This window comes from Chenopodium album, chromosome 18 (genome assembly GCF_948465745.1).
Source record: "Chenopodium album chromosome 18, dcCheAlbu1.1, whole genome shotgun sequence".
Taxonomy (NCBI): domain Eukaryota; kingdom Viridiplantae; phylum Streptophyta; class Magnoliopsida; order Caryophyllales; family Amaranthaceae; genus Chenopodium; species Chenopodium album.
The window spans coordinates 7,475,733-7,492,481 of NC_137851.1; the positions used below are offsets into that span (position 1 = coordinate 7,475,733).

General features: G+C 31.6%; 1 protein-coding gene across 1 annotated transcript; it reads right to left on the reverse strand.

Moving 5' to 3' along the window:
• Window positions 1–10,326: 10,326 nt before the first annotated feature.
• Window positions 10,327–16,448, reverse strand: LOC145591700 (sulfite exporter TauE/SafE family protein 3-like). Its single transcript, XM_081648205.1, has 12 exons — window positions 16,422–16,448; window positions 16,153–16,312; window positions 13,897–14,097; window positions 13,595–13,659; window positions 13,360–13,471; window positions 13,206–13,276; window positions 12,831–12,917; window positions 12,538–12,588; window positions 12,069–12,290; window positions 11,461–11,554; window positions 11,132–11,272; window positions 10,327–10,418 (listed from the first exon to the last, which is right to left on the reverse strand). The coding sequence occupies exons 1-12, from the start codon at window positions 16,446–16,448 to the stop codon at window positions 10,327–10,329; spliced, it is 1,323 nt and encodes a 440-aa protein (XP_081504331.1).
• Between the last annotated feature and the right edge of the window lie 301 nt (window positions 16,449–16,749).

Below are 16,749 nucleotides of genomic sequence, written 5' to 3' on the forward strand. Positions count from 1 at the left end.
TAGTTTAGGCAGTATTTTGGCAAGCATCCAATTTTTTTTGTTAAAAGGATGTGATGCTTGATGTAATTAACTTAAGGCATTAGCCTCTTAATATAATTTCTTCTGTTTGTGTTAAAAAAAAGAATGCGAAGCAAGTAGATTGGAGAATCAAACATGTATTAATTTATAACTAGTGTGTGGCTTGGGCGATGCCTCGGGTTACTAGTTTGTACTTGTTTAATTTGCTAATCGAATTCGACTGTTTAGATAGTAAGATTTATTGGTTTTGAGTTTAAGTCTTGTTATAAACATTTTTTAGCTTTCAAACTTAATAATTACATAATGGAAACAAATAGTATAATAAGACAGAAATTAACTTATCTAAGTTGGTTTTGAGTTCCAGTTTTGTTATAAGCATTTTTTAGATGCAAACCTAATACATGCATGTGAAAGTGTATAATGACATGTGGCGCAAATTGTTGACATGTCGAACTTGAAAAAGGTGACACGTGGAACATATTCTGTTTTAATAACGCTTTTTAATATATAAGTATAGATATAGATATAGATATACATTCAAAATGTTTAAATTCCAGAAGCTCAAATATCTTTAGTAGTTACTACCTATATTTATTTATTTATTTTATTTATTTGAGCTGATATAGTGATATGAATCAGCACTATAGTTTGATTTGCAACTTGCTGACAGTACAAGTGGAATACTATATATGCTTTTCGCTCGCTTACGTGGCATAAATGACAACCTTTAAAATAATCTAACGACTTATTTAATTGATGATAATAAATGCTGAAAGTGGGAACAATTTTATACGTAGTATATGATCGAATCTGTAAGAAATAACGATGCTTAATTACTTTCATTGTAATGTTAGTTCACACTAAATTCTCATTTTTTCTTTCCAAATTTTAATACCATCCATTACCTACCATTTGAGGTACGGTGGTATTGTATGGCAATGAACATTTATACAAAAAGCAAAAGTTTGGAGGGATGAGATTGAATTACTATGTTGTCTATGTACATTAGGATGTTACTTGCTTGTTAAACTACATTTAATTTATTACTATAATTGTTATTTATGATAGGCTACCAAAGGAAATGTAAGGAGAATCTTAAGGAATTCAACTATCAAATTTATTTCAGTGCAAGTAACTCGATCCTATGCCAGTTGTGTACTATCATGACAAGCAATAAAATTGGAAGAGCTAGTGACCTAAGGTGACCGTCGTCCTGGCCCAAGTGGGACCAATTCATTTTATAGGTGGACCAACTTTTAAGATAAAACTTATACAGTCAAACGTAGATTGATTAAATAATTTACTTGGTCAAATTTCATACATTACAAATTGGACTCTCTACTTTGTCTGCAATAGTTATATATATTAAAAATCAAGATCAAATTGATCATGTCAAGTCTTAAATTTTCATTTATACATGTAGGGCCTAACTCCAAAGGCATAGCCAATAACAAATTAATTAGATCGCGTCGCCTAGTCTAAGCTAATCATGGTCCAAACGTTAACCGTGGATTAACCCCTTCCACTAACTAATCACCACTACGATCCAAGTGCAAGATGTTTTCTTCCATAGAACAGTTAAATATTATTTATGTACGTAGTACCTTTAGCTCGAGATTGACAAGTCCTAATAACTAACAAAATATTGACAATTGTAGCTTCTTCAATGACAACCAAGAAAGAGTATGACACAAAACGTTAGCTAGCTAGGAAGAGTATGAAAGTAAGGTTTGGTTTGAGATATTTAAGATATGTGAATGAAAAGGTGGGGATAATTCCGACCATAAGTATGTGTGAATAGAACAACACAAAGAACATATATTCCCAAAGAATCTAAACTTAAAATAAAGCCTTGACTAAACTCAATAAAAAGTCAAGGGAGAGAGAAAATCAATGTGAGAGGGGTTAACATTAAAGGCTCCTTCTTGGCCTTCTGAGTTCTGAGAGATCCCATTTAAGGCAAGGCTGCAAGAGTAGTACAATATATTATTAGGTGGGTCCATCATATCGTGGTTGGCCATTTTTATTTTAGTTGGACCAATTAACTTTCTTATTTTTTTTTCCCACTTGTATTTTTCATCATAGATTTTGAGGTAAAGAATATCACATGAGACATGACAAATGAATTTATTTGATAGTAAATCTTTTAATTAGAGTTGTGCCAAAATTTGTGTTAATAGTGCCATATTACTACTTGTAATACAATGATGAGGATGAATTAAAGGGGACTTCTTGTAATCTAAAGGTAGGGTCCCTTTTAACCAACATAAAACTAATTTAACTTTTACCTAATAATTCTGTACAGTGTAAGAGTTTAGTTGGCGTAACCATATGTGTTTTCGTGATCAAGTGTTCAAAATATATATATATAAAAGTGTGTTTATATAAAAATAATTTCAATAATAAATATATAAACATGATAAATAGTACATACAATTTGTAGGTTATTGAATCACTTTACGAATAAATCTTTATGACATGAAATATATATTTGTATCTTTGATAGATAGATAGTTATATTACTCATACCCAATTATTGCAATAAAATTTTAACGTATCTCATACTTTGGAATGTATGTACCAGGTACACGATATATAAAGTTTGTAATATGTGATCTTGAATATTTGTACTTCTTGTCCTATGCATGTTTCAAAATGCATGATAGAGATATTGGAGCTTATACTCCACACCATTATATTACAAATTAAATGAACATTGTCCTTAAACACGAAATGATGTATTATGTTTCAAGACAAATTTGATTGTGAGCAAAAGATGTCAAAATCAATACTTGATGTCATATGAGTGGAAGTTGGCACCACCACAATCTAATCACCCTAATAATTGATTTTGTCTAGTAAAGGCTTCCCCTTAATTAGGTAATTAGATTAGATTAAGCACATGAGTAGCAATAATAACGATTTACTAATCTAATACTTAATAATGATATGACGAATAATTTGTAAAATCATGAATCTCTCATATTCTTTGTATCATTGTATCATGTACCTGAACTTTTTAAGTCACATGGAATAGTATGGTAAATAGGACTAGGCTCCCTTAGGCCCATAATCATATGAAGCTACCTTTAAAGTTGAACCCCACTTTAGGGACTCATGTCTTTGCCTTTTTCTTGTCCTTCATTCGTATCTAGTGCTTTTGAGAGCTTAAACTATGAGAGGTAGAATTACATAAGCCCTGTTTGATAGTAAGCTTATTGGGGCTAATTGGCTTATTTGACTAATTTTAGCTGATTGACTGGACAAACAAGCTAATACAAGTGTTTGGTAGTAAGCTTATTGAAAGAGCTTATTCCACTAAATAAGCTCTTTTTGAAAAAGCTCATTTTAGAATTTTTTTCAATTAGCTTATTTATTAATTATTGTGAAATGACACTTATTACCTCATTTAATTTAAAATCCTATCTAAACTACCTATCCCACAATTAGCTTATTGGTCATTTCACATACTCAATCACTTTTAAGCTATCAGATATTTACCAAACACTTTTATATAATCAGTTAATACAATAAGTTAGTCAAATCAGTTAATAAAATCAGCTAGTCAAAATCAGCTAACTCAATCAGGTTCAGCTTTCAGCTTTCTCCCAAACAGGGCCATATCCATTCGCCATATATGGATAGAAACACTAATAACCATTACGGAGTAATTGTGTGTCCATTTAGATTTAATTATCACGTTGTTAGTTTATAATGTATGTGTATAATGTCTTATAATAACTTTATAAGACCAATAATAAGGATTGTAGTTGGTGGTAATGCATATTGTATCTATGATAGTAATTGTTGGTTGTCAAATTGTATCCATGCACAAGTTATAAGGTAGTCTTAATTAATCTTTAAATTAGTTTGAAGTTAATATAATTTTCAACTCAACATGAACATGACCTAATATACACTTATTTACAGTATATTTATGAGCCGTGATAGAGTATTAAACATATTCTCAGGTCTCAAACTTTTGGTTGAGTTAGTTCTTTAACAAGTAGTAAAGAACTAACTTTTGTTTTTATGATATAAGGAGGAAAGGGGAGATAACTTGTAGAAAACGACAACTTCGATAACTCCTAACCAAGAATGAGGGTGAGATTGATAAGAAACGATCAACCTACCACATATTTAACACGTAGAAGACTCTCGTGGTGTCGTAACACCCCTGATCATCGCGAAGTTACGAGGTCATTTTGCCAAGTTCATTGGACACATTAGTTCTCTCAATGCCATTTAATTCTCTTAGTTATCACGTCGCATCAGCAATTAAAAAGCCATTCTGATACCGTGTTTTTATATTAACCTCTTTTTTCAAATGAACTCATGGACATATAAATTGCTCGAGTACATGTCCTCTTCACTAAATTAGAGGCATGAATAAATAAAGAAAATGACTATGTAAAAAAAATTTAACCATCTTCACATAATTTATTTTGAAGTTGTAAAAAGCTTCAAAATTTCCTTTCTCATAAAGTTTTAAATTGTAGAATATAGCTCAAAATAAAATGAATGATCCCCTACAACGTCGCATCAACAATTAAAATGCCGTAATTGGAAGGATGTTTGAAGCCAATGCAATAAAACTTTACATAATAATTACAAGTATATGCTAATAATTGATACATTCAATTTAATCTATTATTTATTTTTTAAAAGGAAAAAATTTATATAAGTTGGAGTGACTTAATTAATTTATATGGAAATTGAAGCAAGAAATACCAAGTAGGCGAAGAGTGGTCCTAAGAAAGAAAGGGTATATGATCCACAAGCTAATGATAGGCATTCCCAAATCCACCCTTCTCCCTCTAATGTAGGTATACATGGTGCATATGTCCACATACAATACAATTTAATTTAGGACCATTTCAATTTGATTTGCCATATATTATTTTTATTTTTGGAAATTCTATTATAAATAAAAAAAAATAATAATAAAAAAAAATAATCGTGGTCCCTTTGGTTATTGATTATCCTTAACGGTTTAATTGTTCCATATATTATGGGACCATTCATCTTCCTACCCTCAAAAAAAAATAAAAAAAAAATGATAAAAAAAAAATTAGAAAAACAGATTATGATAATTTTCTTTGCATATATAGAAATGGGTTATCCAAAACTCATTCCATTGAAAAGTAATCCGAATTTCCCTAATAAAATTTTAAAAATAATTTTTTTGAAAACAATTTTAAAAATAATTTAAAACTCATTTATGTTAACATCTCTTAAAAAAATAAAAATTATTTATGGTATAACATCAATTTTCTTGTAATAATAATAATAAAAAAAAAAAAATTAATTCAATCTATTTTACCAAAGAATATTTAGAAAAACATATGACAATTACATACTCTCTCTTCAAATAATTCTTCTATTATAAATTTTGTTTGTAAGACAATCATTGTTTAAACATAATTTTTTTTTTGAAAAGTGGAAATAACAGCAACAAATAATACTCTGTAACTTTTATTCTAGAATTAAATAATACGAAGTATACTTTAATAACAACCCCCAATGACTTGGAAATTAAGATCCCAGCATTTTGTTCAACATCTTTGTTTTTCTCACTTAATTCTGTTCAATGAAGATATTGATAATTCCATAGAATAAAAACAAACCATATATTAATAAAATATTTTAATTTATTTTTCATGTTATGAAGTCCAATTCTAATAATGAAATTTGGTAATTATTTTTGATTAAGTATAGATTATTATTGAATAATCATTTTCAATCAATAATATCATTATATATATACTGTATGTTAGTTGCAACATATTTTAGAAATAAAAAATTAATCATTTATTTTACTATAATAACAATTTAATTAAATGACTAGTAATTTTGATTGGAAATGGAATAAAATACTACCTTCGCTTGAAACTCAAAAGTTGACTGGTAGAAGTCAACATCAAATTGAGATGATTATTATGTCCAAAGAAATAATTACCTAATCAACAATGTCCAAATTAATGATTGAGCCTTGTTATTATTATTATTATTATTTTGTACTCGTACTTTGTTCCTTGGTTTTCTTTTAAATGTAACACATCTTTTTCACAGATTTTTTATATAAAAGTTGATTAGAATAAATAAATGAGCGACTATTCAAAATAATTTGAACAATAATAATAGAGATTTAAGGTTTAGGTATTGTGTGTACAAATAATTTTGATTAATTTGTAGTTTATTTATATTGCTTAATATTTTCCTTAAAATACATGCCAAAAAAATGTATTGCATTTAAAAGAAAAAGGGAATGTATATTCTAAAATGTTGACCTATGATCTAGAGAGGACAAGAAAGTGCCAGAACTTGGCCATTATCTTTAACTAGGATAAGCAAGCAACCTATACAATGACCAAACAAACATGAATACACGAGCAAGCTATACATAATTACATACCTATCATTATTTATTTCTACTATTAGCTAAATTTTTGAGTTTATTTGTAATTTCATTACATTCTGAAATTAGAAAATTAGGGGCTCTCTGTGTTGTGATTTTTTAAAAAAATTTTTATTATTAATTCTATCTATCTTTGATCCCAACAAATAAATAAAATTCACCCTTTTTCATTCCAAATTTTGTTGGAAAACAATAATTATCCTTTTCAATTACCAAAGTTTTAAGAAAATATAAATAAAAAGAAATTAAAAGAGGGGGGTGGGGTGGGGGGGGGGGGGGAATTCACTAAGTCCACAATTAGGGTTATTAAGATATTTCTAGCCTAATTCTAACGTCTCTCTTAGGGTTATGCCGAAGAGGCTTGAGTAGGGCGTGGTTGAGGAAATTTCTATATAATACTCCTTTTGACACCAAATTTTTTATAAAAAAATTAACTCAATACATATGGAATTGTTAGTTCTACTATTTGCTTAAGTTTCAATTACATGTGAAATAATGATCAAATTACTATTCATGTGTTTTGGATTTTGCTTTCTTATACACCAAATCAAACCACGAATTTAAAACGTTTTGTTGTCTCTAAGCTCACCACTAATATAACAAACATGCAACATCGCACAAAAGTACAAATAACTTTTTTCTAAACTTCTTGATAGACTAGATCCCCTCTCTACTTTGCTTTATGTCCTCAAACACATGGGGGATAACTCTCAATTGCACTTGTAAGGACATACACCAAACTTAAATCATTCCAAAATATCTTTCATGCAAACATAGAAAATTTGTTGCATTTACTAACGCTTCTTGTCTTGTTGATCCTCTTCCCACCCTAAATTCCCCAATATACACTATATTCCTCCCTACTTTCATTGTCAAAAAATAATAGTCATATTGTCTCAACATCTTATAATCAAATTGCACATGACAATATAAACGCAATACGTATCAAAAGTTGTACTCTTGCAAAGTCAACCAATCCTTGCAAAATCTTTTAACCTCACGGTACAAGGGTAGGAAGAAGTTTGAAGAAGTTTAATTCCACACCTGGTTTAAACTTTTTCCAGAGCTCAAGGGTCTAGACTCCTCGAATTGGGGCAAAATGCTTTATTGTTTACGCATGTTTATGCATGAAAATGACAATTCAATAATCATCATTGTTCATATTTACTTAATCAACTCAATCTACTCTTTTGGGACCGCCATTGTTAGTCCCTTTTCTTCAATCATAAATAACCTACCACAAAATAAAGCTTATGCAATATGCATGTAATTACACGGTCAAAGATACCCTTTCACTACTTCTTCCCTCTCTTATTGGTTCCTTTTCTCTTATTGCCATGATATATTTCCTTTCAATCAAATAATATTTTGATCGTTTGAACTACATACCTGTCATATTGTCTCAACCTTCAATAATTACATATTTGTAATATAAAAACTTTATTTATTTATTGTAATGATGATCAATTACATATATATATATATATATATATATATATATATATATCTTCCCTAGGGTATTACATACCTAGAAGTTAAACACATTAAGAAATTAAATTACAAACCATGATAATAGATTTCTTTTATATACATCCAAAAGTGGTACATGCGTACTCCTTAATAATATAACCCATCACACAAACACGTTTTGAATTTTTAAAGCGAAATTCTAAAACATTTTCTTAGTGTTTTCACGACTATTAATTTCAGACGGAAGTAATTCTGCTACGAAAAAAGTAAGCATAAAAGACCAATGATTACACATGTGCGTCAACCACTAACATAGATATTATCACTGGATACAATTGATGACTTCAATAATTTATATAAGCAAGATAATGAATTTTAAGATTGATTGATTAATATGAAAAAAAAAAAAAAAAAAAATTGGTAAAGCCTCTTTTTGATGCTTCTTTCCAAATGAATTTTGATCATATGAGTCATTGTCTACAAGATTATCTTGGCTTGTTGTTATGTGGGCTGTTATTGAGGGTGACAAATGATCCAAAGAAGGTTAGGCCTTTTTCTTTTCTTGCTATTGTTGCTTTGGTACAGTTGTAGGGCAAAATAATTCTCCATATTTATGGTTTTTACAAAAACAAATTGTAGTAAAAGAACATGTAAAAAGTGCGGGCTTAAAGTTGTCCACATGGACTAACCACATAGACCCTTCAATTCTCTAAAATTAAAGATATTACCACTTGTCAAAATAAGATGCTCTTTGGCCCATTATGACTCGTCAAATTTTGTGATATTTTGCGGTATAAAATTAATAGTCATGTATATTATCTAATACATAGTAATATTTAACAATAACAGACTTTTTATTTTGTTATAATTAGATATTTTTCAACATTTCAGGAACGAAGTTAGAATGTTACCTAAACAACCGAAGAAGAACAATACTATCTCTAAATATCACAAAGTCGATATAGATGATTTTACAAATTTTGCAATTTTGGAGTTTGTCAATTTATCTTATATCAATATCATTAAAGTATGATTACTTGTCGTCTTTCTTGTGAAAATAAAAAAAGGAAGCATGAAGAATTTGGAAGTGTTACTTCAGAACAATGTTGAGATTAAAAACAATGCAGGCCTAATATCGTTGATGTGGTTGATATGTTGGATTTTATGTAGCCCAATGGCGAACTGGATCAGTTGCCAAGTCAAGCTTTTACTGTCTTGTACTACTACATCCAACATCTTACAAAAGTTTACACTACATCAATCGTTCTCATTATTCACAATTCTAACACCATATAGGAATGTCTCACTTGTTAGCCCGTTTTCGTACTCTATCTAGAGCTGGGCATGGGCCTGATTTGGTAAAAGCCTACCACTAGTCCCGAATGGCACATGAGAGGCACGCCGGTGGTCATAGGTCATGCATGGACAATATTTTTAGTAGCACGGGCTTGAAATGAGGACGACAAGTCAATCTGCATATTGACTAGCTTAATCAAAGGGCTTGTGGGCACAAACCAACACAGCATGGCATACGGGTCATGACTTAACTAGGCTTCGCTTTTGAAATATTGGCTTGAGTGTGATAGGATATCGCAAATTTTAATGTGCACCACGCCTATATTCTTGAACATTTAGAAAAAAAAAAAAAAATCTAAACAATTGTAAAACTTGAACATTTAGTAAAAAGTTATGAGTATCGCAAATTTTGAACATTTAGTAAGAAAATCTGAATTATCGCAATGTAATATGTCTATACTTTTGAAAATTTAGTAAAAAAATCTGTACAATCCAAAATTTGAATTGTAGTATATCAAATAAAACACTATAACATAAACATCAATTTATGAAAGAAGTTTATTTGACTCGTAATAATTCAATAGTTTTGTAATATAAACTGAACATTTACCCCATAAAAATGAATATCACTCTATAAAATATGAACATACAAAATTGCATGTTCATGTTAAGTTTTTTGTGACGTGTTCATATATTTTATTGTATGTTTATTTTCTGTAAAGTGTTTAAATTTTTTTACTAAATTATCAAAAATATAGACGCCAAGCACCTATTCCTAGGTGTATCATGATGCACATAATAACTATTGATAGGACATGACTTTATCTGGCTCTAGGCATGACCCCCTTGATGAGCATGAGGCTTGCTTACAAGACTCGTGCCAACTCTAACTCTCTCTAATGAGAAAAAATTATCGAAATGTTACTTACTTTCTGATGGTTACCTAAAAAACCTTGTGCCGGGGAGGAGGGGGGGGGGGGGGGGGATAGGAACAACCAAGTATATATTAAGACAGCTACAAAAATTTGGTCTAAATTTATAAGCGTAGCAAATTTTCATCCATAAAAAAATTTACTAAAGCATTTGAGATAGTAAGATACCAAAAGGGAGTTCTAACTTTCAAACTATACTCCATTTGTTAAGAGACAAAAGCTCTCAAAACCCATATATTCATGATTCTCCAACTTTTCAATCATATGAGTAATTCCAATTCCTCCTACAATATTGGATGGGAGAAAATTAGCCCTTCATTAAAACAAAATACAAAAAAGCTTCATAATAATACATAAACTTTTTTTTGTCATGTTTTTCTGTTACTTGTGGAAAAAAAACATATTGTACATTTGTACATAATAATAATAATAATAATAATAATAATAATAATAATAATAATAATAATAATAATAATAATAATAATAATAATAATAATAATAATAATAATAATAATAATAATAATAATAATAATAATAATAATAATAATAATAATAATAATATTGTTTAAATTTTCCTACCCACCAACATGTAGAAGGGTGGATCCAAAATATTTTGTTGATAAGCTTAAAATCTTCAAAATTTGTATGCAGGATTATTAGTCGTTTATATTTATAGTACAATATATTAAATTTTTGCAACAAAAATAAAATTGAATGAGTTTTCTATGATTAATTAGACCAAATCATCCAATAATTTAAGTGTATGGATGGAAACCCGTAGTAATTTTTAATCCTTACCAAAGTTATGTGTTCGATCCGAGTATCATATAACTACTTTTTTTTTTTGAAGTATCATATAAATATTTGTAGTTTAGTGAATTAATAAATTCTAGTACTTATACTTTATTAATTAAAGTAAAAAATAAAAAAATCATTTTTAAGTTAACACCTACACTAGTACTACTCATGATCAAAGAAGAAGAAATCAAAGTTATACCTAAGCAGAATGCACTAAGTAAAATAGTTGCAGCCAAAATAAAGATGATGATTGATGCTCTCCCCATTAATGTTATTAGCTTGCTGACCACATGCTGTCCTGTTAGCGCAGCAGCAATGGCGACCAAAGCTAGATAAGCAGCTGCGAAAGTGTAAAAGAAAAGGCGGTACATAATGCTTCAAACACTCATGTACTAAAGTACATAAAGAGAGTACATACCTTATAGTCCTATATTCCTAGACTTAGCAAATAATTTTTACTTGAACGTTTGGATGAATTCAGGCGAATACATAGTGTATGTTACGAAGTATACTTTAAGATCAACTTACCATATGGAACAGGGAAACGCTTAAGAAGGTAGTATTGTACAACTGACATAGATGATGAAAAAGCCATTGAAAAAGTTGAAGTTGCACTAGCCACCTGCAATTACAAATAGAGAAAATTGTGAAAAATGACCTTTTAAGTGGTCGACCTTTTGAAAAAGGATCTTTTAAGTGAAAACTTGTGAAAAAAGACCTTTTAAGTTGCACTTATTTTTTTTTTAAAAAAACCCCAAATTTCCCTCTTTCCCCGACCTAACAAATGAAAGAGTTAGGCCGGGAAAGGAGCGAAATTTTGGGATTTTTGTGTTTTTTTAAAAAAATAAGTCACGTGACTAACACGTGATAGTCAACGCCATTTGACCACTTAAATCCTGTATTTAAGCATTGACCACCACGGCAGGTCACCCAAGTATCCTATACAAAAAAAATGCAACTTAAAAAGTCATTTTTCACAAGTTTTCACTCAAAAGGTTATTTTTCAAAAAGTCGACCACTTAAAAGGTTTTTAATTTTCACAATTTTCTCTTACAAATAACCAAATTATTAGTGAAATTACACACTTTTTTTACACATAAAATTGCATATAGTTTACATATTTGTTGACTGAATACCTGAGGAGGGATTCCGATTTCAAGAAACAAGGGTGTTAATATGAATCCTCCTCCTAATCCAAGCGTGCCAACTATCGTACCAGCTGCTATCCCACAACAACAATATAGGGATAACTGAGACACCCTCCAATTTGTGACATCTTTTCCCTTGGATGCAATCGTTTTCTTTCCTCTGTATAAGCCTATTGCTTGATACAGAGTAGCTGACAACGCGATTGGTACCTGAATATATTGAAAGATCAAGTCACATAGTATAGAAGTATGAAAGACTTTTCAATGGCTATAGTAAAATGTAGCTACCATATACTCCGTCTGTTCCTTATTTTTTGCCCCATATGGCTCTCACAAACAATTGGGTCATGGAGCAGACAAAAAGGGATTGAGGGAGTACGTACTTTACATAATGATGAGTTTACACTAAGACTAGAATTTAAAACCGTTGATACGAAGTTTGAGAGGTTTTATATACCTGCAAGAAGTTAAGTATCCAGTACTCCATAGAGCATTTCCTGACATATGTCTTCATAAAAATTGTTAAGATTTCAGCAGTTAGCAACTTACCATATTGAACTTAGAAAATGGTTAAATAAACAGATTAAATTTTTGTAGTCTGATTAGTTCTAATACTCTTTAGTTGGACACATTCAATACTTTATACATGAGTACTACCTTCGTTTCTTAATGTTCTTTATACAGTCTGTGCAAATAACAACTTCATAGAGCTTAGATTACTCTGTATATCTGTATAGAAAAAGAACTCACCTTTGTTATTTGAAGGACAAAGAAAGCAATCCAAACAACAGCAAGCAAACATAATTCTGCCCACTGTATATTTGTTGACAATGAAACCTGGAAGAAAATCAATGTCCCTATGAATCTACTAACGAAGTATAATCAAGAGTCTTATTCTCTTCGGCCTATAACCTATCCCCAAGCTAGGTAGCCCATTCCTAACCAGTTGGGTTCGGAATAACTATCTACTTCAGGCCATTAACCGTCTTAGTCCCAACAGCGAATATATACACTCCCTCCGTCCCCTTTTGTTTGCACCATGTGACTCATAAAACTCTCACATGAAGCGGACCCAGGGTGCAAGAAAAGGGGGACAAGGGGAGTATATTTTAATCATAAACGTACCTCATACTGTTGTGAAACTGCATTACCATCAGAGAGTCCTTTAGAATCACTTGCAGAAGCTGCAGAACCATCTACAGAGTTCCACATTATGCAAGTATAAATCATTATATGAATAAGATGAATATGTTTAACGGCCTACAAAAATGAAGCATACTTTGGAGCAACTGAGTGGTTTCAACAGCTGCTGCATCTCCATCTTTCAATGAGATCTGCAAGGATAACTGTATCGACTGTTCGAGTTTATTTTCCAGCAGCTTGTTAGCTTCCTGAAAGTCAAAAAATATGTTTGGTTAATCTGTATGCAATGATTGCCAACCCTCATCATATGTGTTTCTAGCTCTAACACGAATTATATGTAATGCTTGAGAATCAATAATTATTACTCGTACCTTCTTAATCAATGTCTCTTTCTTCCATGTAGCTATGCCTCTTAATATAGCTTTGGTTGATGTAACTGCCATCAAAATCCAATAACTTTTGCTTAGGAATAGCATAAAGTAGAAACATCGTTGTTTTTCCTATAATTTGAACTAGTATTCATTTGCCAACACTACTATATCCGGCCAATTTGGGGCAGAACGAAGTTGTACATTTCAGGTACATATAGTTGTCACATTACTAATTCAAAATATTTTATATGCGTACTAATAAATTATTGTTAAAATGCTTGTAGAAAGATGTGGTAAATTACCTAAAAACAAAATGATAAACAGAAAAGTGATCATCCAATCAGCAAAGACGATATTGAAGGCAACTCCAATGCTGATTCCTAACAAAAGCATGGGCTGAAAGAGCAGAGCAAGGTCATAATCAATCAGGGGCATATCCAATGTTGGATGCCTCTGCTTTATGTTGTAATATACTGTTGATCCCGCTGCACCCATTATCATACCTGCAACCTTAGATGTTAAGTGTAACCCAACAGGATACGACTTTTAAGGTGGGTTATGTTAGGTGCAAGTAGAGCTGTCAATTCGGGTAAATGGGTCGGGTTTGTGTGGGTCGGGTCATCTCGGGTCGGGTCAATACGGGTTAATGTCAGGACCTATGTGGGTCGGGTTTCGGGTTGGGTCATGCTTGAGTCGGGTCACGTCGGGTCATACATCTTTTCGGGTTCGGGTCGGGTTTAGGTCGGGTCAATAAAAGGTCGGGTTACATTCGGGTCGGGTGAAAAACAAGTCGGGTTAAATTCGGGTTTTTACGGGTTTAAATGAGTTAGGGTCGTGTTCGGGTTCGAGTCGGGTTCGGTTCAAGTCAATTATTTTCGGGTTATAATCAGGTCGGGTCATTATCGGGTTTGAGTCGGGTTCGGTTCAAGTCAATAATTTGCGGGTCATAATCAAGTCGGGTCATTATCGGGTTTGAGTCGGGTTCTATTCAAGTCAATAATTTGTGGGTTATAATTAAGTCGGGTCATTCTCGGGTTCGGGTCGGGTTCGGTTCAAGTCAAAAACTTGCGGGATATAATCTGGTCATTTCCAAGTCGGGTCATTCTTGGGTTCAAGTCGAGTTTAGTTAATAATTTGCGGGTTACAATCAAGTTGGGTCATTTAAACTTGTCTGGTCATTCTCGAGTTCAAATTGGTAAGTCAATAATTTGCGGGTTATAATCATGTCGGGTCATTTTCAAGTCGGTCTCGGGTGTGGTTCAAGTCAAAAATTTTCGAGTTATAATTAGATTGGTCCTTTTCAAGTCTTTTTATTCTCGTGTTATAATAATCAAGTCGGGTCAAGTTCGTATTCGGGTATCAAATATTGGATTAATAGGGTTTAAGTTTGATATCAGGTCGGGTCATATTGGGTCCAGTTACATTTTTTTAATTTTTTTTAATTTATTTAAAACTCCAAATTAAATTACGTAATTTAAAAAATTTCCAAAAAAAAAAAAATATTAAATAGACATGTGAATAATAAAATTTGAATTCCCTTTAAAAAAATAATAATAATAAAAAAGGCCACTTTTGTTTTTTTTTTATTTTTTATTTTTTTGTTTAATTTTTTTTTTTTTGGCTGCTGTCCAGTTCAGTTTTTCTTTAACGAGGATTATGTAAGAGATAAGTCAAGTAAGATGAGAAAGGCCACTTTTGTTTAATAATTGGAATCCATGTTAATAAATTGAAAAAAAGCCTGAAACTCAATAGTCAATATGGAGTACTCTTTTTATCCTAAAAATTCCTAAATCCTAAAATTCGGGTTAGTAATAGGTCGAGTTTAAATTCGGGTCGGGTCAATAACAAGTCAGGTTGAATTTGGGTCGGGTCAATAACAAGTCGAGTTGATTTCGGGTCGGGTTTGTAACAGGTCGGGTTTAAATTCGAGTCGGGTAAGGAACGGGTCGGGTTGAACTCGGGTCGGGTTAGTTTCAGGTCGGGTTGAATTCGGGTTTTGACGGGTTAAATCGGGTTTGGGTCATTCTCGGGTTCGAGTCGGGATCGGTTCAGGTCAATAATTTACGGGTCACATTCGGGTCGGGTCCTCTTTAGGTCGGTTCATGGTCGGGTTCGGGTCTCAAATACTCGGGTCAACTCGGGTCTAGGGTTGGTTTCAGGTCGGGTTAGGTCGGGTTCGGGTCACCATTTTTTTCGGGTTCAAACGGGTTAGGGTTAGGGTCGGGTTAGGGTCGGTATTTCGGGTCGGGTCAACTTTTGACAGCTCTAGGTGCAACTGTAAGTATTATGCGTCTCAGAATCTCACATTAATAGGTAAAACGAAAAGTTTTCAATATATAACCAAAAATCCAAAATGATTCCTCTTTTTATACTTTTTAGCATATATGCCACTTATATATATTGCTCATTTTTGTTGAAGTCTAATGTTTGACACAATTTCCTTTCAAATTATGAATATATGTACCAACAAACAATGTGCACCACGCGTTATGCTACACAATAACATGATGTAACAATGTAACATATTAACATTAAAAAAGGTTGAAAAAGAAACTTACATTTAGACACAGCAGCTGCAGACTTGGAATCAAAACCAAGAACTAGAGTGAGCATTGGGACATAGATACCGCCACCACCAACACCACCAGCGCTCCCCATTGCGGCTCCAACGAATCCGATTACGGAACCTACAACTACCCTCCATCCTAGTTCAAACTCCTGCTTAACCCATGTCCAAAAACATAATGTTAGAAAATAATGAACAACATACAATAAAATTATTTTAACATGATTACAAGAAAGGTATGTGTAAGAATGTAACACTCACAGGCCAAACATGGTGGTATGAAGCCATTATCCTTAATGCTAGAAGACTGCATGTATGGAGAAAATTAAAAATGAAATCTTAAAGGTTTTTTCTATGTAATTATAAAATCATTAATTCGTTATTAAGAATATTTTTTTTCTACTTACAAAGATATAACTAAGTGAGCTTAGTCATTGAGATTTGCGTATTACTACATCGGTGATTGCATGTTATGCTAAAAGTGGACAGCACAAAAATTAGCATTGACTAATCAATTGTTAATAATAAAAGTCAAAACTAATTTTCGCATAAAATATACTTAAATGAAGTTAAATTTGCAGCCAATTAG